General features: G+C 33.7%; 3 protein-coding genes and 2 pseudogenes across 6 annotated transcripts; 2 read left to right on the forward strand and 3 right to left on the reverse strand.

Moving 5' to 3' along the window:
• LOC111310773 (uncharacterized) lies at positions 1–852 on the reverse strand. Its single transcript, XM_022910179.2, has one exon. It carries the CDS (start codon positions 720–722, stop codon positions 132–134), a length of 591 nt encoding a protein of 196 aa, XP_022765914.2. The 5' UTR covers positions 723–852; the 3' UTR covers positions 1–131.
• Positions 853–4,387: 3,535 nt separating this feature from the next.
• LOC149520543 (vacuolar protein sorting-associated protein 9A-like) lies at positions 4,388–10,074 on the reverse strand (annotated as a pseudogene). The gene is made up of 6 exons (XR_016344426.1): positions 9,971–10,074; positions 9,391–9,834; positions 8,949–9,095; positions 8,616–8,778; positions 6,596–6,774; positions 4,388–6,495 (listed from the first exon to the last, which is right to left on the reverse strand). The product of XR_016344426.1 is annotated as a vacuolar protein sorting-associated protein 9A-like (transcript).
• Positions 10,075–10,084: 10 nt separating this feature from the next.
• On the reverse strand, positions 10,085–13,243 carry LOC111312342 (beta-1,3-galactosyltransferase 7-like; annotated as a pseudogene). Its single transcript, XR_016329142.1, has 7 exons — positions 13,130–13,243; positions 12,982–13,040; positions 12,661–12,881; positions 12,502–12,574; positions 11,957–12,246; positions 11,001–11,104; positions 10,085–10,523 (listed from the first exon to the last, which is right to left on the reverse strand). The product of XR_016329142.1 is annotated as a beta-1,3-galactosyltransferase 7-like (transcript).
• Positions 13,244–16,986: 3,743 nt separating this feature from the next.
• LOC111312343 (eukaryotic translation initiation factor 5-like) lies at positions 16,987–19,832 on the forward strand. Of its 2 annotated transcripts, XM_022912518.2 has the most exons (3): positions 16,987–17,077; positions 17,920–18,174; positions 18,257–19,832. In XM_022912518.2, exon 3 carries the CDS (start codon positions 18,257–18,259, stop codon positions 19,580–19,582), a length of 1,326 nt encoding a protein of 441 aa, XP_022768253.1. In that variant the 5' UTR covers positions 16,987–17,077; positions 17,920–18,174; the 3' UTR covers positions 19,583–19,832. The 2 variants fall into 2 exon arrangements, with proteins under 2 accessions (XP_022768253.1, XP_022768252.1); XM_022912517.2 differs by having other exon boundaries at positions 17,920–19,832.
• A 2,796-nt stretch (positions 19,833–22,628) lies between these two features.
• On the forward strand, positions 22,629–26,589 carry LOC111311259 (auxin response factor 17-like). The gene is made up of 3 exons (XM_022910632.2): positions 22,629–23,868; positions 24,842–25,554; positions 26,419–26,589. Exons 1-2 carry the CDS (start codon positions 22,855–22,857, stop codon positions 25,511–25,513), a joined length of 1,686 nt encoding a protein of 561 aa, XP_022766367.2. The 5' UTR covers positions 22,629–22,854; the 3' UTR covers positions 25,514–25,554; positions 26,419–26,589.
• The last annotated feature ends 271 nt before the right edge of the window (positions 26,590–26,860 follow it).

The raw sequence follows: 26,860 nt of genomic DNA on the forward strand, positions 1-26,860 counted from the left end.
CCATAATTTGATGCCTCTCTTGAAATACAGAAGTGAAACAACAATCATCAAAATTGGAATTTTAAGAACAAATCATATACATTACCCCTATTGCATTAACTGATCTCTTAGTTTTTTTTTTCTTTTACTTTTCAAGCTGTGGTTGGTTCTTGATGTCTGTTTAGTTGAACCTGTTGAAGCTGTAAGCTTTTCAATGCAACCCCACGCGATCTCCTCTGCCAAAGAGTATCTCCATCTCCTTTATCACCTTGTTTTGGCACTCTCTTGATCACAGGCAAGGGGGGATCCATATTTTCAATGTTGATTGAAGCAGAATTCTCCTTTCCATCACCATTCTTGGACCGGCTTGTACTATTTACAAACACTTCTTTTCTTCCGCAATTGATGGTGGTGGTGGCAGGGCTGCTAGTCAGATTCTTGCCAGAAAACAGTTTCTTGAGTTTGAAATACTTGATACTGTCATTGCCGCTATTCTTGGTGGTGATATTGAGTTTGTGAGAAGCTGCAGGAAACCCAACAATCCTGTTATTCCTCTTGACTTGTCCCATGCAACTGATCTTTGGAGACAAAGGGTCATCAGACAAAGACGCAGGCCTATCTTGCCATTTGGGAAGGGTCACATCTTTTATGGATGGTTTTGAACACAACATTGGCAAAAAAGTTCCCTTGAGATTAAGATGCAGGTTTTGGTGGTGAAGATGCTGATTATATCCATTTCCCATCTATATATGTCAGGCTCAGCTCCTGATTTTCTTTTTAAGAAAGTTGAAGAGAAATGTAAAAATGAAAAGAAAGAAATAGAGAAAGAGAGAGGTTGGGAGTTGAGGAGGGAGATGAATAGAGGAGACGAAGGTTTTTAAGGAGGGGGGGGGGGGTTTGAGTTTGTCAAGTCTTTTGGTAGGGAAGTGTTGAGTTTGTCAAACATGAACAAAGTGCTGTTCTTTCTGCAAGTTTCCTTATAACTCTAAATTTCTTGTTTTAGTCTTCAAAATTGTTAATTATAAAAAAAAAAAAAAAGAGAAAAGGACAAAATAGAAGTGAGTTAGTTACTATTACTTGGCGTTAGAACTTGAAACTAAACCTTAATTAGATGCTTAAATAAAAAAGACGATATAATAGATGTAAAATTTTAATAAAAATTAAAAAAAATTCGTATTTAATGAATAAATATAAATTATAATATGATAATTTTTATATTTTACATATATTTAATATAAAATAAACATGATAACGCAAATCTACTTGAATCTATGTTTGTTTGTTTACAACACAAGTAAGTTTCAGTAACAGGCGTGAACAGGACCATTATTTAGGTTCATTGGAGACTGGTAAGCATGCTGTGAATTAAAGAAAGCTACTGCTCACAATTATTTTAGGTCCCCCCCCAACTTGAATTCAATCTTCTTCTCTCTAAAGCAAAATCACCAACTCATTTCTGCCTAGTTTACACGCTACTGATTGTAAATCATATGCTGACCCCCTCTTTTGTTTCCTATGAGCTCCATAATGTTGCCATTTCATGTTTAACCCATAATTTATAACATTGCTATAACTTTAGTTTCATTTTTTTTTTCACTCTTCCGATTATGTATGCAAAATCTTTTTTTTATGTTAAATCAAAGTTATTTCAGTTAATTTATATAATTATCACTAAATATGATATTCATTAAATTTGAGATTCATATCTTAATATTTACAATTTTTTATACCAAAAAAAATTATTTTTGCCGGTTTGACTGAGTAAATTGGTTTAGTTTAGGCTATTTAGTTCAAGAAAAAAAAAAATTTAGAATGATTCGATATACTGAAAAAATATTTAAAAATGAATTTTTATTTCAATCTCTTTGAAACTAGGTAAATTTAGAATTCTTAGCATTTTTGAATGATTTTCACCCAATTTAACTAAAAAAAATGTATCACATTTTTTTCAAAAGAAAATTTGAATTTGATTAGAAACAGATACAATTCATGGTCAAGATCTTCAATCTATGTTGTATTTCCCTATGTCATCTTAGGTTTTTTTTTCGAAGTTTTTAAATTATTTACTTTAATACTTATTTAAAAAAATATCGCATATATAAATTCTCTAAAATCTATAAATTATAAACATTAATTTCAATAATATATCAATTAATTTAAAAATCAATCGACATCATCCACATTGTTTGCTTGCAAATTCATGTGAAACACATAATTTTTAACTGATTTTTTTTTTCCAGAAATTTTCGGGTCTTAGCTTGATTTGGATAAACATTAAATCGAGTCAAAAAGACCGCAACAACTAATCCAACATTTTAAATGCATGTGGCAGGTGGAAGGGAACCACGTTTGCCAAATATCAACACACAATTAATCATCGGATGGTCTTTGTTTTTTACTTATGTTTGTAAACATTAACCCAAACATTTAATCAGTCGGCAACAACATCCAACATGCCAATTTATTATTAATTGAGCATAAATTATTAACAAATACAAGCAATTAATGTCTAACATCACATGAGACATAATAAGCAGTATATATAGAAGTATAAATGTGAAAAATATTTTTAATTAATGAAAATAAATATTTATATTATTTATTATATTTTTAAATTAATATTTAAAATTTTTATTATAAATATTAATAAAATTTACCTAATTAAAAAAAATGCCATGTCAATATTTTTTAACATATGTGCATTAAACGGCTGGAGGTTTTTTAGAGCAAGGAAGTATCCTTTGGGGCAGGACTTGACTGTAATGAGAGGGAAAATTGAAGGAGTTTGGTGTTATTTTGATAAAAATAAATCTCCTATTTTGGCCTTCGGGACTGGTTCAGGGTGGAGGAAAAAATTTAAATAGAATTTTTTAAATAAAAATCATGAAGTTTTTTATTAAAAATAATTAAATTAAAATTAAAATTGATAAATTGATAAATTGAAAATTTTTGTTACATAAAATAAGTATGTAAAATTTTAAAAAATTAAAAAAAATTTAATATATATTTAAGTAGATATTTTTAATAAAAATATTAATAAAATATTTATGATTGAATAAATATAGATTAAATTTAAATTATAAATAATATTTTTAATATTTTTAATATATTATTAATTTTCATATTAAATTTTATTAATTTATTTATTTAAATTTTTTATTAAATTATTTATTAAATCATTTTTTTAAAAAATTTATAAACATCATGGAAAAAATTTTATATAAGTTTTATTTCAGGTGGGGGATTAATTTTTATTTCTTTTCTTTAATTTCTCTCAACTTTCAAAATGGCGGTCACCTGCTTACTTCACTAAACAAGCCCACTCAAAACGCGGAGATGGTGCCATGTCACAGACATTTTTGAGAATTTACCAGCACCGTTTCGAAGAACTAAAGATTAATCACGGCCGTCGATATGTTTCTGAATGTGATCAATAAAAAAAAAATTGAATACATATTTAATCCAAATGTTGTGACGTGATCAGATTCGAAGAGGCTAAAGAAGAGAGAAAAAGTTTTTTTTTTTTTTTAAGTTGTCAGATGGAGAGATGTAACAGCTCAGCCGACACACCATGTTTTCCAGCATGTGGAAGGCACGTGAAAGTTGGACTCGATTTAGTACTATCCTCTCCAAGTGACTTGTTTGCCTGACATGAGATCCCCATATACCACATTGTACAATTTTTCTTCTTTTAGAAATATGAAATTTTCTATTTACTACATTGTACAATAAAAATATAAATTATCTATTTTTATTAATAATGATTTTGACTGGACTTGATGTGACGAGTTAGATGAAAAAATTTAACTAAAAATCACAGGATGAAATAAAATATTATGTATTATTAGCATGATGATAGTTTTGTTTTTTTTTTTTTTTAACATATGAGATGAATTTAAATATTTTTAAATTTTTATAATTATAATTTTTCCCAATTTCAAATCAAACCACATTCATTTATCATGTTTTTTTTTTTCTCTTTGAGATTTAGATAAAGGTAACTCTTTAATTTTTATAATTAATAATTTATTATTTCATCGAATAATGAGTGTGGATAAAACTAAACTAATAGTTTTTAAAATGCTTGAGAGAGAGACATGGTTTAACTCCAATAATTCATAATTGAATTGCAACAAAATTGGAGTTTGATCTCGACATCTGCAAGTTTCTCTTCTCCGATTCTCTTTATGCTTGAACCTCATTTGTACATTAAAACAAAATAGAGGTTGAGTTTAGTATAAATGGGTAGCTAGCTAGCATTGGAAGGTACCTGAAGTGAACGTATTGCATTCAGAGATTGCCTTGGTCTTGAAAGGCATGCTTTGTCTGTGGCCCACCATTTCTCCTAATCCATGTGTGTGTGTGCATAAATTATTGGAAGTTTGATAAATAATTGTAGTAAACTTTACATATTGTCTTCTTCTTTTTCTTATACTCTTGGGCCCTCTGCCATATGAAAATATATAATATAAAAAAAGGCATTTGTGAAGGACGAGAAATGTAGGGGAAAGGAAGAAGCTAATCTGCCTGCCTAAAGACAGCCTAGGCGATGTCAAATTAAAGATTGGCGCAAATATAAGATAACTTTTGTTTGGTTTTAGTCATATATATACATATATTTGTGTTTGCAGGTTGTCCTACACTCAATATTTGATTGTCAGATCAGTTACATGGAAGCCTCGCCAGCCCCTGAGTCCTGACAACAAAGAAAACAAGGAAAAAGCAATCCATGATAAATATTTTTTTGCAACTATCCCATTCGCATCATGCCGTCCAGTCCACTCGAGTGCTTGGAGGAGGAGCATGTCACAATGGAAAGACCTAATGTTCGTACAAGAAAAAAGGCGGGCCTGGACAAATACTTGCGGTGAGATGAATGGACAAGGCAAAATTGGACTTGGCCTCTTCTTTTACGTACAATTGACAAAAGGCCGAAAGAAAATATGGCTTTGCTTTGAGAAGGATAACGATTAGGTCAAGTATGAGTTGTCGTGACTTTGTCTATTTCTTAAATCTTATTAGTTGGAAAAGTTTATGGTTGCAAGGTATTAAAAAACATATACTATTATTATTATTATTTTTTTTTGTATAAACTGAAATTGAGCTCCATGTATATATGCCGAGGAAGTCAAACTCCTATTGAGAGAGAGAGGTCACAATTTTGATTTGCAGGCTTATCTGTCCCCGTGATGTGACCCTTTTTCCTAGGCCCTCTGTATAGTAGTATAAAATATTACTAGTAAGTTACCGAGCAGCATCATTGCTGTATAATTCGAAAGGTTGCCACACCTTGCTTCAAAAAGGTTCCAAGATTACATCTTCCTACTGTTCAGAATGAACCAAAATATGGTATACAAAAATGACACACAAGAATCAGCTCGCACGTATCATGTACGTGCGCTGGAACAAGGCTTTGCTGAATTGAATCAGTGGAGTTACTCCACAAATTGCATTTATTGGGCGTGATGAATTCTCAAACCAAATGTCAACTTCGCCACCTTTAGGTTCTCTTTCTTTGGATAGCAAAATGGTCTGTCATCTATCCTCAAAGTTAAAAAGATGGTTTGCCATCAGCCTTTAATTAGAACTTCCGATAGCTGACAGCATTCAATCACTACATAAAGGGATGAAAAAGCCCTCGCGGCTTGGTTACTCCAACATTGAAAGGCCAACATAGTCCCACAAAAAAAAAAAATGTTCCCAATCAGCTATTGTTCAGAGGTGTCATCATGGTTGTCCTCTGAGAGTGAAACTAACTTATCCTTTGGTTAATTGGATTTGGTAGTTTTCTTGATTAGAAATTCTATTTAGACCATCATCCTCCATTGCAGTATCTTTTTGCAACCCAATATTTTGTTCTATCAATCTATTATCTGCAGATTCCCTCACTGTTTCAACAATTTGTTGGGCTTGAGCTTGTGAACTAGTCAGAGGAAATGTTGCAGAAGCACCAGCCGATCCTTTCAAAAGACAAACATACTTGAATACAAGTTATTTATAGTTATTTAGCAGCTCTTCAACATCATTGATTGTCAAGTCATCAGCATGAACAAACATGTATGGGTTCACCTGAAACACTTTGCTCATCTCATACTCCTTCAGAAGTATAGTTGCCTCTCTATTCTCCATCTCTGAGATTGATGAAATTTTAGTGATTGATGACTGATCTTTACAGGAAGGTTTTATTTCAGTAGATTTGGGTCATATAGCATGGTCCTCTTTAAGAGCATGATGTCTAGATTCAGTACGTTCTCTGGTATCATGACCAGCAATTTGGTCAATATGACTGAACAGACCATCCAAATCTGTTGAAGGCCAGACAGAAGAGCTCAAGCAAACTCCATGTTTTTCTCAAACTCAGTTTCCTTCATTTAAAGGGTTTTTGCATCAATATTTGAGATGAAAGACTCGGCAGAGAGCATGTTTATGACAAAATAGGCTGCTTCAGAAACTAATCGAGTTGACGTCTATAACGTTGTATATAGAATAAATATGAGTGCAGCAGCGGAGGATTTGTCCACATAACAAATTCCATGAGAAGAATACGTTATTAATCATTTTTGAAAGGAGGGATAATCAACTAAACAAACCAATCCTGCATATATTACCAATCTTACCTTTGTGGTAACATAAATCAGGACAGGAAGAAATTCATTAGCCCCAGGAGGATTCTCGTTTGAACCAATTGAATCATTAAGCAATAAATTACTGATAATCTTGCAACTTCAGGATACACATAAGCTTGTCTCTTGGAGCCTTGTACATATTGATTTTTTGTAACTCTTTCTCTGCAAGCTGGCAACATCAAGTACAGATTAAGGGGAGAGACTAAAAGGTAGAATAGCTATCATAGTGGGGAATCCAAAATTCCAACCATATCAACGTACAAGCTTCATTGATTAAAAACTATTTCAGAAATAAGCTAGAACTTAATCAAACTGTACTAATTGTTGAGATATTTCTTGCACATGATAAATAAGTGTTCTTGAAACAACAAAAAGTAGAGACAGTAAATATGGTAGGACCAATTGCTCAATAGTTAGTAGACGGTTAAATGCAAGACAAAGTATGATAAATAAGATAGTGAATTTAAAAAGGAAGCAATAATTACAACTAGTGTGGACTGTGGACATTATCATGGTGACAAACTTGTTTTAGATGGACACTAATTTTTTTGGTGGGCGGAAGAGTTTGCAGATAATTTGCAATAAAGAACTGGTTAAGATCAAGAATGTCATTTATATTAAACAAAATTCCATATCTACATCACTATCGGCCTGCCTTGACCACTATCAGCCTGTCTTGCTGATAAAATTTAGCAAACATATCAAACCTGTTTGGAGTTAGGGAGAAAATCTTATTGACCAACTTCCCAGGTATTTTGCACTCAAAACTACAGAAGACCAGTTCCTGTTCTTTTGCTGAAAATATTTCCGATGACAACATTGCATAAAAGCAGCCAAATAAGCACAGACCTTCGGCTTTCAATTGATACATCACTTCAATAGAGTTTATTTAATTCTCAGTACAAAGAACATATTAGTCATAACCAACTGCTGGAGCTATGAGCACTGTATCAAAGTGAGCTACATGATCTTCACTGTTGCTTAAGACAATATCATTGTTCAGATGTAGAGTTTAATGAAAACTGTAAATTAGAAAGGCATGAAGCTCCCATAAAAGGGGAATATTTTTTTATAGTGTGGAGCAAAATTGAAAAAAAAAAATAGAGGTATCAAACTAGATGAAAAAACAGCTATATATAGTTACAGAATACGCAGCTTCAAGAATTCACATATGCATCAATAGTTATGGTTTTGCTTCTGTAAAATATTTAAAATCTAATCAGTGTATGTTCAATAGGTCGTGAAACAGATCAGCTGCCATATAAGAATGGATTGAAGCAGCATTGTCTTGCAATGTTATCAAGGCACAAGGCCTCACAGCATTAGAATACCACTTCATGAGTGCACAGTCCTCATTTGGTCATGCCATGGGAGAACTTTACAATGAATTCAAATCAAATTTAGACTTCTATCTTAAGATGGGAGTAAGGCATAAAAGAATCCACCCAGTAAGAAGACTTAGATGGAAGTTTTATCGCGGGGGGGGGGGGGGGGGGGGGGGAGATACATTAAGGAAAATAGGTTCTCTACTAAGAGATGTTCCCATCGATGAGATGAACTTTCCTTCCTTGGTGATAATTTTTGCTCTCAGAGGTTCCTGGCCTTAGACAAATTAAGGAAATGATGATACCTATCAGCATCCCGTCCTTGGAAGCATCTAAGAAACATGTTACATTTTTGTTGGTTTCACTATGATGGACTTTTGAGAACCCCAGCAGCTTCTTATTAACTAGGCGCTCATTCCAATTTCTAGATAAAGCCATTGATTCTTATCTTCAAGTAAGTAAACGTCTTGAAATATTTTGTTATTTCCAGCCAATACTATAATCATTTCACTATTTGCATGGAAGATCTAAAAGCATAAGCTACAAAATGTAAAAAGGCTTATCCATTGGATAGAATCCTGAACATGAAATAGAAATAGTTCACGGAGACAGCAAATGTGGATGGTGAAGTTTACGACTTACTGCAAAAAAGGAAATTACTGGAAGCACGAATCCCACCACTTACCAGCCACGATGTCTCATTCTGAAAGGTCGGCTTAGTATCCAAATTCTTAGGCAATTACTGAATAAAAGCCATCTTCTCAGAACATTGCTCATCTTGTTTTACATCATCTGGAAGTTAAGCAAGCGCACGGGTAAATAACTTTGTCACAATACTTCTCCAGCCCCTTTTTGGTTTTTTTTTTAAGTAAATACATCAACACCTGGTAAAGGTTTTTCCTTTTTTTAAAAAGATATTGCCTAACAATGAGAAAGGCATGAACAAAAATTGAATGCATCAAGCATGTAAACCAAAATCCAACAAGAAATACGAGCAAAAGTAGTGTCAATGACTTACTTCACCAGCACTGTCCAGCTCCTCCTCGGAACATCAAGCCCAAAGCGGTTGAGCTAGAAAGCTGCTTCCATGTTTGCAAGGAACGCCTGTACGGCAGCACTATCCCTTTCCGAATCAGGAGCATTGTTGGAGAACGAAACTATGAAACTGCAATAAAACGACACGTCAAAACTCAAAAGTCAAAACCCAAAAACGATTGCCTAAAATGAAACATCTCAATCCTTTTCATAGTAAAAATTACATTTTATTTGGCAATTAAATTTACCAAAAAAAAAACAGCTTCCATATCGGGAATTTTACTTGAATTTGAAGCAATCAACTATTAAATCGTCAATCAAATAAACAATCACTAATCACTTCCGATTAAGCACAAATCACGGTCTATCTTAAGTCTTTATGTAATAAAAAAAAAAAAAAAGAAAAGAATTAAAGATTGAGAGACCTTTTGACGGATTTGACGAAATCAGCAGCGGAAAGGTGGCGCATGCGCTCTAGAAAATCTTGCAATCCTAAGAAAAAGTCGGCGTTCCCCATTTTGCTAGTCAATTTCTGAGGTTCCGTTGATTATCGACGAGCGAAAGAGAACGTTTTTGCATAGGAGAGAAGTCTTCTTTAGAGTGAGGAGCGCGTTATAGAAGGTACAGGTGCGGTTGCAGACTTCAGAAAAGTTACAGCAATTTTTTATAAAAGAAATAATAATAACTGGAAATTACAAATACTATCAGAATAATACTACTCAATTATCACCAGAATTTCATAACTTTCGTTCGCCTTCCTCTGTAATATTTTTTTGAAAATAACTTCAAGTCAATCGCCAAGGGAAGCTTTTTCCTTTGATCTCCATCAAACAAGAATACTTGCACAAACCAACGAAGTAAGGCCATTCCTAATGGTCCACATATTAAAATCTTTATAATATTTTAAACCATTCATGAACATTACTCCCACATAAATAAGGAGCTGGACAGCAACTACAAAATGAGAATTCATAAAAGCATTTAAAAACAGTAACAGGCACCCACCGATTTTTTTGCAAGCTTCTACAGCTGTGTCCATACATTAGCTTTTGGGGCTTGAAGTTGGGACCACCATGTTATACCTCACCATCACATTCAATTTCTAGGGGAAATGAGAAATGAAAAAACTATAAAAATTTTTGCATATAAATACCATCATATCCTCTTAAACCCCAGGCAAGAATTTGAAGATACGTTGAATGCTACTGCACGCTTTTTCTGATTATACAGCTCCGACTAACGAGTGAATAATGCCTTCGCTTTCCATTTTTCCTATATTATTTCTCATAAACGTTGAGGTAATATGTTTGCAGATATGTACCAAAACCAGAGGCAGTGTTAAACAGCTTCTCGTCTATCATCAACCGTGTTTGTTTCATCTTGTTTCCCCAAAAAAGCCTTGCCTATCCAATTTAGAATAAAGCTCTCCAAAATGCAGCATCCCCTTCACCGCTCCTTTCGTGAACAATTTTGTTCTCCACTGATTTGCAGATTCTGCTGCAGCTCCAATCAAATGATGCAATGCAGACATTAAATGCTTGTGCCTTCCACTCGTAATCTACCATACATGAAACAAACTCCAGTTCGAGGGAAGACCATACAAGAAAAGAATGTTATGTGTTAATGAAACCAAAATGTGCACTCAGAATCTCTATTTAAGTTTAACGCCTTATTCTTGAGAATCTTGACACGCTTTATTTGCTGAACAACACTAATAAGTTGTAAGTTGTAACAAATTGAAAATGCCTATGGCTTGCACATTTTCCTATACTCAACATGGACTTTAAAACTCGACAAAATAAAAATAAAAATAAAAACAAAAAAAAAAAGAGCATCACAAGATTTAGACAACAAGAGGTGCCTTCAAGTGCAACTGCAGCCCATCTAATCATCTGCTGGACTGGTACCATTCATAAACATGAATCCATTCTTATTTCCATCTTCCATTTATTGGTCTTCATGATAGTTTGAACTACTTATAAACCACAGAAAGTTTAGCACAAGATAAATTAATTATATTCTTCAAGAAAATTACCTCGTGGGGTGCCACATCACATATTTCTATCATCTAGCTGCTCAACCTCAAGGCCGGTAAACCATGAACCAAGGGACGCATCTTCATACTCATGCAAAATAGGCCTGCAATCGTTCACAATCACTCTGAATATTAGCCATGCCCTTATAAGGAGAATATTATTGGCATAGAGGATCAAGGTGCAAAGTTACAACATCAAAATAATATAGAAATTCACTTGTCTAATTTTGCCATGTAGGCCAAGGATATAAGTTTGATCAGCATTTTATTGCTCTTAGGAATTTTCATTTGGATCTAAACTTAAGCACTTGAATGATGTTCAATTTTAGCAGAATTTATGTAAGACAATAAAAGATTTTCAATGTGGATGATGGTGGCAACACTACCAAATGTACACACATACAAGGGACCATGAAGATGAAATCAGAACACTCAAGAAGGCAAAGCAATATATAACCAAAAAAAAAAAAAACAAGTTATTTTCCCAAAAAAATCAAAGTTCTCAATGGTTTATGGAGATGTAGGTTGCCAGATCCTTTGAAATTGCATATATCTGCCCACTTGCATGTCAAAAGTATTTGTTCCCCACTTCTTCAAATTTCCAGTACTCTGGTTCATGGTACTTGACATTCCTAAAGAACATTAAGGAATTCAACAAAAGTTATGCTACAAATTTGCACGAGGGGGCAAAGCAAATTGAACAGTAATATTATCAACAATAAAAAGGTCACCAGCATATTACTTTCGAGAAAGAACAGGTCCGGATTTCATGCAACCTATATAGACTCTGGGCTTGGAATGGTGATGAATAAGAGTTGCAGCTAGCATACTTATGAGAAAATATGCATAAGAAATTCAACTTACAAAACAATCAAAAAATTTTCTTCACCATTATGTTGGGTGATAAAATGTTTTCAATAGCAAAAAGGAGAGGAAATAGGAGATAGCAAACCTACCAAGATTAACATGGACGTCATCATCCTCCTTGACATAGAACTCAACATCCCAATTTGCAACTGCAGTAGAAAAGATTTTTGTTTTTGCAGATAATTCTTGATAATTCTTGATATCCTTCATCATGCTCCTGTATTAGAAGATTGAAACCAGTTATCGGCAAGAAATGCTATAATATCTATAAGAATATCCAAAATTATTCCGGGAGTGCTGTCTAATCTGTCTAAGGAAGTCCTTATGCTGAGCATCCTCTGAATCAATGGCTATATCCAAAATGCTGTTGGATGTTGCACTGGATAAAAAAAATGCAGATATAACTTATGTCAGTTCAAATTATGTACTGCAGCAAGAACATTTCTGCCATATTCATCATACTTTAACAAGTGCCACTACATAACATTACTAATTACTCCATAATTCTTCAAACTCCCAAGGTTTTCTGCCAAGAAATATGCATATTAATCAAAATATTTTGAAATTCAAACCAAAGTTGTCTCTTACTCAAGATTTGTTTTCATATGTAACAAGGAACAAAAAAACAATTTACCCATGGCCAATCATGAAACGGATGATAATCCCCTTCTCGCACTCCAACTGAATGAGTTTTTCCCCAGTTCAAACTAAACATATGAATTCATTTCAGATATAAGATACTAACAAACTAATCAAATATATAAACCTCAAAAGACCATGGAAACTACAAAACTTTGTGGCATCCAAGTCTCTCTGACAAAATCAGGCCGCCTCCTACTACTAAAAGCAGTGTTAATTCCAATGACCACGAACACTTTCTTCTTTGGTTGGCCATCAAGAGCCAAGGTTGAGACAGCACTGGAGGCATTCAAGTCCTCCATTTCCTGGGAACTACGTGAGGCAGCTAACTGCATATAGAGCACTGCAACTGACTTGTCTAAAGATCTGTTAGGCCTCATCAAAGATCACAATTACAAAGAAATTATTAGGCAACATTTTTCAAACACAAAGATAAACTTTAACTTAAACAATAAGAACCCAATTTTGCACTCACTGAATTGCTTCGTGGGTTTTCAGCATTTCATCCATTACACCATCGTCTTGTGCAGGCTTCTGTAAACATAAAAATTGTTTTGAAGAAAAAGTAAAAGAAAATAAAAACTTGAAGTTAAACTGTGATAGTGAAAATAACAGAAACATACTTTCTTAGTATCGCAATCCTCGGAGATAATCTACAACTCTTGTTCAAGTCGTTGTTTAGAGACGAGCTGAGCGTTGGTTTCAGGAAGGACCCACAGCCCGTTACCAGAACCAAGTGGCCATCAATATATGTCAAAAGTAAACCCCACCCCAACAATGAAAGACCTAAACCAAAAAAATAAAGCAGTGGCCCCAATTCATCAATCAATTCCGCAATAATTAAGAAATACTAAAAAAGATTCAAAGAGAGAGAGAGAGAGAGAGAGAGAGAGAGAGACCTGTTACTGAAGAGAATTCCGAGAGTTAATGCAGAGAAATAGGATCCATTTAAGGGAGATTTTCCCGGGACTACGTTGATTCATGACAGAGAGAAGATAGGGAAATGAGGCGGAGATGGAGATGTAAAAAAGGAAATGAGAATACATCCAAGAACGTCAATTTCTTTAAAGTTTTGTGGATGTTGTATGTGAAGTCCTTTTATAAGGAGGGAATTTTTGTTGAATATTACGCGCTTTTGTATGTGTAAGTCCTTTTATTCATCTTGCATGCAGAGGGATCGCGAGGATTTTGGATGAAGGATTCAAAACTCAAACGGGACTTTGGATAACTCATACCCAACTCATCGAGATGTCTAACACCCGCCATGTGGGGTGAAATTCCATTTTTTTCATTAGTAGGGTAATGACTGCATTTTATATGTAGTTGACAAGTTCCATTTGTTGAGACTTGAGACTTGAAAAAGCGTAATGAAATTATAATTAATCCATTAGCGTAACATATAATGGCCTGCATTAAGCTAATTTTTTTATTTTTATATTTTAAATTATCATAGATTAAATTTTTATCATTGAAATTAAAAATTTAATATTTTATTAACAAAATTTATGACTATTAACATATCTTAACTTTTATAAGTAAATTAATAATGTACTAAATATTATACTAAACTTTTATTATCTTTAATAATTAATATAGAGAGAGATTTCATTTTGTCTTTATAACATAATAACATCTCATTAATTTTATGTTATGCCGTGATACAACTTGAACTAAACAAGGAAAATGCATATATAAATATACAATTCATCTTTAATTTTGAGTTCTATACTATAATATGAACAATATGTTCAAAAAATAATAATAACAACAATTTGATTGATGAAATGCACCCTATGATTTTATTATGATTTTAAAGCATAATAATGCAACTTAAATTTACCTTTCGTACAATCTCCACTTGGTAGTATATTATGTCTAATATCAAGATGCATAACTCTCCATTAATTGTTGTTTATATTCCAACATTTTAGTTAATGAAATGAGTCATGCTTGTTTTTTTTTTTTTTTTACCCTCCAATGTATGGTTAATAGATGAGATTACCCCCTTTTTTTTTTGTTATTTATATTTTTCATTTTTTATTTAAAGTTTTTCATATTACGTTATTATAATTATATAATAAATCATTTATATATTTCAATAAAATTTTTTAAAATTTAAATGTTAAATATATTAAAATGTATATAAAAATAATTTTATTATTATATTTTTATATTAATATCTTTAATGATTATTTTATCTTCTAACAATAATTTATCTTACAGTCATCGTTATTTTTGTATTTAAATATATATTTTTTTATTAATTTTAATTTCATTATTATAATAATTAATTTTACATCAATTACTATTTTTAATCTTATCACTCGTCCAAATAGACTCTTAATATTCACTACATCTTTAAATCTTAAATATTATATAAATACACATCCGATCATTTGATTAAATGATTAATTCATGATTTTGTGTTTAAAGAATAAGTGCGATTTTTTTTTTCCAAATTAAAAAAACAAACTAAATCAGTGTAAAATTTCACAATTTCAAACTAAAGAACCTATATTCTCTATCAGTTGGCATATACAATTAATGAAATTATTCAAGCATGTAACCCTCTATTGATAATGCAATTTTATTCAAGGCATGATTAGGTAGTGACTGTTTCAATTGGCTTAGTTTGGAAAATTTCGTCTCACCTCATCCTTTGTAGGGACAATAACTTGAATGATGGTTTTGGTGGCTTTTGATTGTTTGGTTGAAAACTTGAAAAATGCTTATATTGTCACGAAAATAGTTTTTCCATTGAAAATCGTTGATTTTGATCATTATATGTTTTTTGTTAAAGAATTCTTCAATATGTATACTAAAAATTACTCGATTTGAATTTTGATTGAATATACGAATCGAAATTTAATTTAATTTATTTGAATAAAAAATAAAAAAATTATTTTTATATGATTTTTAAATTGCTTATAATGGTTGAAAGATTAATAAAAAAAATTATCAAATTTCTCTCTTATGATTTCATAATAATGGGTGAAGGGCACAAGAAACGTTACACATTTACAATCAAGCAAGAAGAATGTGAATAAATTTTTTTCCTAAATCAAGCAAATTCTAAAACATATTTAGATCACAAAAACAAAAATATTTATACAATTTACCAACCATCCAATTTAGATTTGACTCCTCTCCCTTATCAATATTAAATAAAGAGTTTTATTGATGATAAGATAAGAAGTTACATCAACACAAAAAACATTTGTAATTTTTTTTTTTGACTGTTAAATTTTTTTGCTTTTTATCTTGTTACCAAATATTATTTTTTATTTATATACAACTCTAATTTACATTGTTTAGAGCATAAATATTATTTTTATATTTATATATCTTTTAATTTGATCATCAAAAAAAGCTGTTTAATGTTAAAAAAGAAAAGACAGATCCCATCAAGAAAAGCAAGAAGAGGAATCAACGGTGGATATTTAATGTAGGAAGTATAATTAAACACGCAAATTAGGAAGCTTGAAACCGACTTTACTTGCATCGTATGGGTGCCACGTAAGCTATTTTTCTGTTTGAGTTTTGATGATAATCTTTCCTTTCTCCTTCTTTGATTTCCAATATCACCCCTTGACCTTTATTGATGGAAATTGTTTTTGTAATTTAAAAAAAAATTCATAAAAAGGGAAAAAAAAATCTCCACCATGATTTAAGAATAAAGCGATCAGGAGCATTTTGATTGATAAATCATAAAAGAAAAGCATAAACAATTTCAATGGTTTTGATTGTGTTGATAGTGTTTATTTTCTTAAAAAGATTGGAAAACTTTTTGAATTAGTGTTATTTTTTTTATAGGAACGATTGTAGTTTAGAGAATTAAAAAAAAAGTTTAATAAAAGTATTTAAAATATGATCAATGGTCAAAATTGATAAAATTTAACTATAAAAAAAAAAAAATCAGACACAACTTATAAGACAAAGAGAATAATATATAATTTTGTAGGGCCAAGAATGTCGCGAAAATTTTTTTTTTCGGTGGACTCAATTTTATGAAAGTTACGATGGAATCTTGACATAACTTAATTACAATCGCAAAATCACTTATGATGAAAAATGAATTTGTTTTAAATATTTAAATATGATTTTATCAATAAATTTGATTTATGTTAAAATTTATAATTATAATTAAATCACATTAATATTTTACAATAACTTTTAATTATAACTCAACAATAACATTTAAATATAAATGTTCATGCTTGGATAATTGGTATGTTGATATGATAGAGCGATGTATAAAGCATGCAATTTCGAAAAAGAAAAATAATTTTACATATATCTTGAAAAAAAAAAGGAAAAGAATAAAAATTATAAATATAAAATAGAATTAAGGGCAATAATGTAATAAAGTTGGTTATGAATAATTAATATTAGAAAATTCAAGAAGCTGAGCTTGCCCTAGCGTTTCACATTTCCCTACGTTTGCCGTATATAAAGCAGCGTCCCTCTCTCTCTTTTCTCCATAACAAAATCCCTACCTTCTAAGAGTTCCTGCGTTTGATTCTTTTCCCAATTTCCTAATCTTTTTAATCATCCTTTTTTCCCTATAAAAGGTTTGGTTCTTCAAATTCCAATTTTATGATTAATTTTCCTATGAATCCGTTCGATTTAATTTTATATTTTCTATAGTTTATTTTAATATTTATGTCGTTGCCCGATAGCTAGACTTATGTTTTCTTTTGTTGATTCGTTGTAGATCTGTTTATATTTTTCTGTTTCAAGAGATTATCTGTTTTGAATTTGTTTCGAGTTTGGACTTATTTATTTATTTTTGAATATTTTCTGTATTTTGGAGTAGTTGATAATTATTTATTAATTTTTCTTTTAATTTACCTAATTTTTAACATTAAATAATTGTTTGCTGTATGATTAGGATGTTTTAGAATTGGGATTTTACTTTTTCAATTTGATTTGTCAAACTTTGTTTCTTTTATTCACCATTAATGTAACAGATATTTTTTTTCACATTTCAACTATTTGGTTGCTACGTAGAAACTTAATAATAAAGAATTTAATCTCGTGTTTGATAGTATCTTTATATTCTAGATTAATAGATATCCTAATTTTGGATGATCTAATATTGGAATCGGTAGGCTTTTAAGAAATTAATATTTGTTAATTCTGATGCTTAATAGGCGTTTTAAATTTGACATATGTTTAGTTTGTATATTTCTTTATGTATGCATGTGATTATGTATGAATGTATGTAATATTGAAAATTGTATTGTGTTATATTTCAGTGTTTTATTTTACTGTAACTTTTTATTTTGTTGATATAGCATTTTTCTTGCTGAGCTAATGCTACATGTTCTTTTCCTGATGATGAGTTTTCTGCCAGTTATTGATAAACTATGCTTCAACCTTTACCTGGATTAACTCTGTTGTTGTCTTTCAGGTAGTTGACAGTTTAATCTGCTGCGTCAGCAGTTTGCTAAAGTGGAGGCCTTTACCTTTGAATCTTCTTTTATGTCTGAACGGGCCTCTCTCTTTTTGTCATCAATTGGATTGCTTGGAGAGTACTGTCCCACTTCTAGAAAAAAGAATAGAAGTTCCTCCTCCGAAGATATCTGCATGCATATTGAGGCAAATAACACTCACTGTCTAGGTTGTCGTTTTATGCGACCTCTTCCAAGTGCAAGGAAGCTGTCTGGTAAAAAATTTCTCACTACAATTGAAAACACTAGTATCTGATTTGTCCTTTCTGATTAACACTCTCCCACGGTTTGATCAAGATGGCTTTGCAAAATATTGGTGCTGCGAACAGTGATGATGCCTTTTATAGGTATAAGATGCCCAAAATGATAACTAAGATTGAAGGGAGAGGAAATGGCATCAAGACTAATGTGGTTAACATGGTTGAGATTGCAAAGGCTTTGGCTAGACCTGCTTCTTACACTACAAAGTATTTTGGTTGTGAACTGGGAGCCCAATCCAAGTTTGATGAGAAGGCTGGAACTTCACTTGTAAATGGCGCCCATGACACTGCCAAGCTTGCAGGGCTTCTTGAGAGCTTTATTAAGAAATATGTTCAATGCTATGGTTGTGGGAACCCTGAAACTGAGATAGTTATAACGAAGACACAGATGATTACCTTGAAATGTGCTGCATGTGGGTTTGTTTCTGATGTTGACATGCGAGATAAGCTTACAACTTTCATTCTTAAAAACCCACCTGAGGCAAAGAAGTCGTCTAAAGACAAGAAGGCAATGAGGAGGGCTGAAAAGGAAAGACTCAAGGAGGGTGAGGCTGCCGATGAGGAGCTGAAGAAGATTAAAAAAGAGGCAAAAAAGAAAGGTTCCTCTACTACAAAGGTTGCTGCTTCCAAAGGTGCGGTAACCAAGAAGAAAAGCAAACATTCTGATGAGGATCACTCCCCTGCACACAGCCAAGCTGATGAGAATGAGCAGGTGGCCAGTGATTACGATGATGATGTCCAGTGGCAAACAGATACTTCTCTGGAGGCTGCTCAACAACGTATCCAAGAGCAGTTGAATACTGTTACTGCAGATATGGTGATGCTTTCTACTAATGAAGAGAAGAAAAAGTCAGTGAAGAAGTCTCCAGAGCCTGACATTATGGTACCCGAGAATGGCATCAGTGCCCATGAGAAACTTGTTGATGAGATAAAGGAATATCTCAATAAGGGGTCGTCTGCAACACAGCTTAAATCCTTCCTAGGTTCACTCTCTGGAACCTCCCAAGAAGAAGTCATGGATGCCCTTTTTACAGCGCTCTTTCATGATGTTGGAAAGGGGTTTGCAAGGGAAGTAACTAAAAAGAAGAACTACCTTGCAGCAGCAGCCATAGAAGAGGGATGGACGATGCTGCTCCTCCATTCTATCGAGTCTTTTTGTGGCAAGGCTAGCCCTGAGGCAGCTAAGGAGGTGGCTTTAGTTCTTAAAGTGCTGTATGACAATGACATCTTGGAAGAAGAGTTCATCATGGAGTGGTACCAGAAGGGTATAGCCGGTAGTAATAAGAGTTCTCATTTTTGGAAGAATGTCAAGCCCTTCATTGAGTGGCTCCAGAATGCTGAGTCCGAGTCAGAAGAGGAGTGATTATGAAGCTTTTGGTATAGTTGCATTTATTATGCTTTATGGCTGCTTTTAGTACAATAAGTTTATCTATCGTGGCTTTAGGTTTCATTGGTTGGCACTTGGTCTTGTTCTTTAAATAAATTACAGTGAGATAGCTCCTACATGCTCTCTGTTGTGTTGTGATTATTACGTCTGTTTAAGTCTGGTTTTCGGAGTTGTTTCAACATAATTTATTTCCATGTTTTTAAATGAACGAGTTTCAGTTGAGTTATTTTGGCCATTTAGTTGAAATGAGTTTGCTAGTTTGTTTTTTTTTGGCGTTTTTTTGTCCCCACTCCCAACCCGAACGAGGAAGACATGAAAGCCAATAGGTTGGTTCAATCTTATCATGGTCCTTGCCTTTTTTTAACTTAAATCAGATGTTGAGTGGCATCAAGATAACTCATAGTCTAAGTCAACTTTGGCAAGTCCGATTTTGCATGGACGACTCACAGTGACTCTATAGCATCACGAATGGTAACCCTACTTGTATCGGCTTGTTAGCGTCATCCGCAAGTTACTGAATCCCATCAAAGAGTCTCATAACATAACCAGCTCACACGTATCTTTGAGTGGCCTCGATCACCTATCCAATGTCCGTCACATAACCAGCTTATGTATCGTTGAATGGCCTCGAGCACCTATCTAATGTCAACAAGCACTTAAGTCTCAAGCATCAACCTTTAAAGACTTGTACGGGGCATATCGTTATGTTTTTTATTAGGATACCACATCCTAGATCCCAATGATGCTAGATTATCCGCGTTGTTCCACCAACTCATTCGAAAGTGCTCCTAACAAGACTTAACCGAGAGTGCCCACCAGGCTGTGAGGCATTAGGTTCATCACAAGTTTGCCTGCTCTTAGCCCGTGCTTGCCCGCACACTTACACAGAATCATCATCTCATGGATTAGGTTTCGTAGGCTGCTCCATATCGGAACAGTCATGGCAGCACCAAGGTGTACCATGACATCCTGTATAGGCACTTGCATGATGCCTATAAGATGACACGTAAATGATAGGGGAAGATTTTTATAACATGACACCTATTAGGTAAGATATTGAGATAAAACAGTTTTTGGTGTGGAATTCATCATACCATATAATAATATTAGAGTTCATTCACATAAATTTTGATATTTTATTGGATATTATAATCGTAAAATTAAAATTAATGATAAGAATACGATGTTTAAATGTAAATGTACTGATAAAAATAAAATTGGATATAATAATGAGATTAAAATTAAATATAAAAATATGTTTTAAAATGTAAATATAATAATAGTGATGAGATTTTGCATATAGGCGATATTCTCATCAAAGTTAATAAATTATTTTAATTCAATCATTTTTACATTAAAACAATGTTCTAAAATGCTATCAACTATTATAACTAAAAATATCTTTATTTTTTATTTTTACATTAACATGGTGTCATAAAATTCGATATACCATTGAAAACTTTTTAACTCAAATATTAAAATGACACGAAAATCAACTACATGTGAAATGTTATCTAAATGTACTTAATGATATGTTGAGTCAAAAAGACTTAAGTTTTATGCCCAAAATATAATATAAATTTCATGAGAATATATCATCTATAATAATTATATTACGGTTAACCAATCAAAATTTAAAATTATATAAGGTCACTAAAATATTATGTGAAATTTATGTTTATGAGTGATGGATTATTACATAATTTTTAATTGTAATTAAATAATTTTCAAATTATAATAAAAAATTACAGATAAAATACTAAATTTCACTAAACTTATGGTGCGAAGAATCCAAACTAGACCCAATCTTGCAAATTAGAGTATTTCTTAAAATTTGGTTAATCAGTTGATGAAGAAAAAATCATTAACAATTTGCGAGATCTAAAATAAGCCAAAGAAAAATGAAAAAGGTAAGACAGGTGAGGTGGTAAGAATTGGGGATTTATGGAAATTCACGATAAAGAAAAATAAAAAAAAGGGGTAAAAGTAAAAATGTAGATAGCATGTGAGAAAGGTAACTTGAGAAATTTATCTTTAAGCAGAAAAATAAGAAAAAAGAAAAAGTTGTTCGCTGCCATTGGCAAGATGAATTTCTAGTATTTGACACTCTTCGCACAACACTATTACCATCGGATAACAGCATTCTCTTTCTTCTGCTACTTTTTAATGAAGAATTGATACATCGAATCTAACCTAATCTAATCTTAACTGGGATAAAACCATATTAAGTAGGAATTATCTTCAACATTTTCTTAAAATTTTTTTTCATTGTCAGATGAGATGAATGGTTATTGTAAGATGAAAGGATAAAGTTAGTTTATTACCTACTATGGTTTTACTAATTACCAGACAAAAAAAAGTTACTACTACAGTAACAATTTGACGGTCCAGATTATGATCATGTCGTGGCTATTACCAGTATTTTCTGTGTATAAATTATTTTTTTTTTAAAAAAAGAGGATTAAAAAAAAATAATGGAATGTCGGCGCGTAATAAATGACAATCGCGACAGCAGAGCATCCAAATCCGGTCGTTGCAACCGGGCCCAATCTCTTTCTATTTTTCTAACCGTCAAATAAAACAAGAAATCGCCTGCCCGATTTATTCTTCCCTGCACTTTGTTCCGAAATTCCCTCTTAACGGCATTTCCGCTTTTTTCTCTGCCAAACCCAACCTCCAACCAAACTCACTCTCCCTCCCACACTCACAAAACAAATCAGTCTTTCATGTTGACTTTCCTAGATGAATTCCCAACCATGTGATTGGTTGATTTCCTCACTCATCAAGGATATTTTCGTACTTTAGCCCAAACATAGTTTATGTTTATTTGGAGTTAGAACTCTAGTTACTAGTTAGTACTGCTACTTAAATTAAAGAATAAAAATTACTACACAAAGCGGTTGCACTCCACGCTCTGGGTTACAGAGCGTGACAACAGTGAGGTAGAGACGGTTATGTTGGTCGTGGGCTAAAACTGTAAATTTTAACCAATCAAATTTGCGCTTTTTCTCTCCTTTTCTCCAAATACCAACAAAATTTAGCTTTCGTTGCCGCTTCTCCGACCCTTAGACGGAACTCTCTCTTTCCTACCTCACCTCAGACACACCAAAAAACACCATAAAAGCAGAAACACCAAGTTAGAAAGACTCAGACTCTGTGCACCCTTTTTCAACCTTCCGTACTCTCCATATTTTTTTCTTTTATCCCTTTTGAATTCCTTCCTCTTTTTCTAAACCCTAATCGGCCCCATGCCGCCTCTACAGCCTTCTCCTACGGAGGTCCGCCGCGTTGATCCCAGGATCTGGCGAGCTTGCGCTGGCTCTTCTGTTCAAATCCCTACCGTTAATTCTAGGGTTTACTACTTCCCTCAAGGCCACGCGGAACAAGTTTGCGGTTCCATTCCAACACTATCTTCTCTCGTACTCTCCAGACCTCTCATCCCTTGCGTTATCTCCGATGTTCATTGCCTAACCGATCCGAAAACAGACGAAGCCTTCGCTAAACTCCTTCTCATCCCTGTTCAACCTTCTAGACTTACCAATCAATTTCTAAACATTAACGGTGAAGTTGGAGATTCTGATAAGATTGTGTCGTTTGCGAAGATTTTAACGCCGTCCGATGCCAACAATGGCGGTGGTTTCTCCGTCCCGCGGTTTTGCGCTGATTCTATTTTCCCGCCGCTTGACTACAATGCTGAGCCGCCGGTTCAGACTCTTTCCGTCACCGACGTTCGCGGCGGCGTGTGGGAGTTTCGCCACATATACCGAGGAACGCCTCGTCGTCATCTCCTCACTACAGGATGGAGCAAGTTCGTTAATCAAAAGAAGCTCATCGCTGGCGATTCTGTTGTCTTCATGAGGGACTATAATGGGAAAATGTTTATTGGAGTCCGGCGAGCGATGAAGACAGGAGAAAGTGGCGGGGATTCTGGGAGGTGGAGAGAGCTAAGTGATGGAGGAACAATGAAAGGGGAAGGAAGGGGGAGGATGATGGCGGAGGTGGTGGCGGAAGCGGCGGAGAGAGCTGCAAAGGGGTTGCCATTCGAGGTTGTGTACTATCCTCGGGCCGGTTGGGCTGATTTCGTGGTGAGGGCGGAGTTGGTTGAGGCTGGACTCAATATATTCTGGGCTGGAGGGACGAGAGTGAAGATGGCAGTTGAGACGGAGGATTCGTCGCGAATGACGTGGTTTCAAGGGACAGTCATGTCTGCTGCTGTACCCGATTCTGGCCCCTGGATTGGCTCCCCTTGGCGAATGCTTCAGGTAAAAATGCTTCGGGTTCAATTGTTTAAATTATATTTATTTATTATGATTACATTGAATGTGGTTTACTGTTGACTTCGGTGTTAACAATTTAATCCGTATTAATCCAGATGAAGTGAAGTTTGTTCTCAGTTTTCAGAATTACTAAATCAGGTGCACTTAAAAATGGATGAGTGCGAAATGCTTATATAGAATAAGCTCTTATGATAGACTGATAGATTGGAGGAATTGAGGTTGAAATGAGTTTATACAGTTGTAGCTGTAGGCTGCATTTTATTTTCTTGCGTATCTACTTTTGAATGTTTTCCCCTAAAATCAGTTCCCTGTATTAGGCTTCAAGTTGTTATTTAACATTTTAACGATATTTGCGAAACAGAAACTGGAAAAATGTCAAACAAATCAGTTATTCTCCCTAAGAAGTTGGCCATGGTTGGGGTGGTACAATTCAGATTATAGATTTGTAGGATTTCTATTTTCTTTAGAATTGGATTTAGATTAGAAATGATTTTGCAACATTTGTCATTCTTTTTCTCTTATGTTGTGTTTGGATTTCGAGTGGCTTGTTAGATAGTGGTTTCTCATTCAAAGTAAGATGGGTGTGCTTATTTTCTTCTGTTTGTTGCATTTTGGGGAGGCATTTGTAAAATCATCAAACTTCTTATATTTGACTTGATATCGATTGTGGGTAAATCTAAAATTCTATGTAGTTGTTAAAAGAATGAAGTTTAATCTGCTCTTTTACCAATGTGTCTCTGACTTGTAATAATGGGAGAAAAGTTTGTTCTTTGTTTTATGTTTTTTCTTATTTCAGAGGCAGCATTTTGGGGGTGGGTTTGTGGTAGGATGTGGTTTGTTTAATCTCAATTTAAGTTCTTGAGAGGAATTAATAAAGTTTTCATCCATTTTGCTACTTATAGAATTTCTTCCCTTTTACCTTTGCTGACTAACGATTTCATTTTCTTTAATTCTTTAGGTTGCATGGGATGAACCTGATGTTCTACAGAATGCAAGGAGGGTGAGCCCATGGCAAGTTGAAATTGTTTCCTCCTCACCGCTTCATTCCTCATTCCCCTCAGCAAAGAGGTTCAAGTTTTCTCAGGATTCTGGGCTGTCTGATGCAGGGGGAGAAATGTTCTTCCCTATGACTGGGTTAACTAATCCAAAAATGGGGTACTTGAATCCATCACTGTTGAATTACAATTCTTTTCCTGCTGGCATGCAGGGAGCCAGGCAAAATCATTTGCAAAGTTTTACCAACTATGTGAGTGAGAATATCCCAATGATGCCCACTGATAATTTCTCTGGCAACTATATGGTGCCTAAGTTGAATAGGATATCCACTGAGCTCAACATTGGCAGTTCACAGTCTGACAACTTGTCTCCAGATAGCCAGAGCAGTGTGGTTTCCTTTGGCACAGAACTTACTGAAAATGGGGGATGCAACTCGAGCAAAGTAGGTGTTAGTTCGTTTCAATTGTTTGGCAAGATGATTCATATGGAAGATGATGGTGGTAAAAGATATGATGAAGCTGCAAGTGAGAAGAAGTCATTAGACGTTTCATTGACTTATGGCTGTTCAAAGCTGCTTGAAAGGCTAGATGTCCAATGCCAAAGAGCCTCAGCTTTTGAAGGCTTTTCCTTGTGAATGAATCCATGACTGCATTATGCAGATGAGCAGCTGTTTAGGTATGGTTTCTCTGATCACAAGTTTATAATGCCACTGATGTTATAAACGTTTATCTATTGGGCATGCTGTTCCTCTAGAAATACTCTATTTTCTGTTATTATGTTACTGTTTCATAGATCATTCTCTTAAGTTTTTGCCATGTATTTGATATGCTTGACCATGCTTTAAACTTGTACGTTGATATTTAGGATTATAAAGGTTGGGAAAAAAAACTGTAACCAGTTTTACGATAGACTCATACCTGTGGGATAAATAAGTGTTTTTAGTTTTTGCCGGCCTCCGCTTACTGCCTGTCAAGAATGAGCAACAAAACAAATAATTCCCCTATTTCCATAGGATGTGTCTGCCATTAATCACCTTCTAGCAAAATTATCAAAACCAGAATGAAAAATTGAACCGAGAAATGGTTGAAGACTTGAAGTGGCTTTGCTTAGAGTCATAAAAACAGAGTTCTCCAAAAATCACCCCAAATGCTCATGATTTGTGGTCGGCCAAAAGCCTTGGAGTGAAAGGCTCTGTTCCCAAGAGCCTCATGCTCAGGAGTTGAGAAAACGAGTTTGTTTTATGGGGAGGGAAAATAGTTCCATTAACTGCCATGAAGGAGCGAACTTGGAGATTATTTAAGAGACTGCTTAATGGTGATCTATTATGGTCTTTTACTATTAGCATAGTTCTGCCCTGTTAGATGTATATACTATATCTAAACATCATTTAATTAAATTTGAGCTCCATAATGTTGGTGTAAAATAGTATTATATATTATTTTGGTGCATAGCTTTTTATTATCCTTCTCTTGTTCAAGACTGGGTTGAGGTCATCCATCACCCATAGCAATGTGTTCTGCTTAAATCTTTGTTTTGCAGGTAATTTAGGGAGGCAGGTAGCTGACAACGAGTATGACTTCGTCAGTGCTAGTTTTACATATTTGCTGAGGTTTTTGTTTTTAGTTTGAGCTGTTGGAGACTTTTCGACTCTTAAAAATGTTGACATGTATTGCACTTATTAGCTCTGGATGTCCAAGTTCCATATTTTCATTGTTTGTTTGTTTTTATGCTAATATGATTTTCCTAGCCTCATATCCTGGCCCCCGGAGCCTGGTACTCTTTGATGCCAATTTTATAAATACATAAATACACACTAGGCTTTTATGAGTACGTATTCAACTTTGTCGATTATAGATTAATCCTATAACTAGCGTTGCGCCTGCGCTGCGGGTACATTTTTTTTAAGCAGTCAAAGCAGATATAACATAACATTCAAAAAGATTAAATATATAATTACTGATATAAAATGTAAAACAGTTGA

The sequence above is a fragment of the Durio zibethinus genome, chromosome 1 (assembly GCF_047325235.1).
Source record: "Durio zibethinus cultivar Kanyao isolate XHJ-2024 chromosome 1, ASM4732523v1, whole genome shotgun sequence".
NCBI classification, from domain to species: Eukaryota; Viridiplantae; Streptophyta; class Magnoliopsida; order Malvales; family Malvaceae; genus Durio; species Durio zibethinus.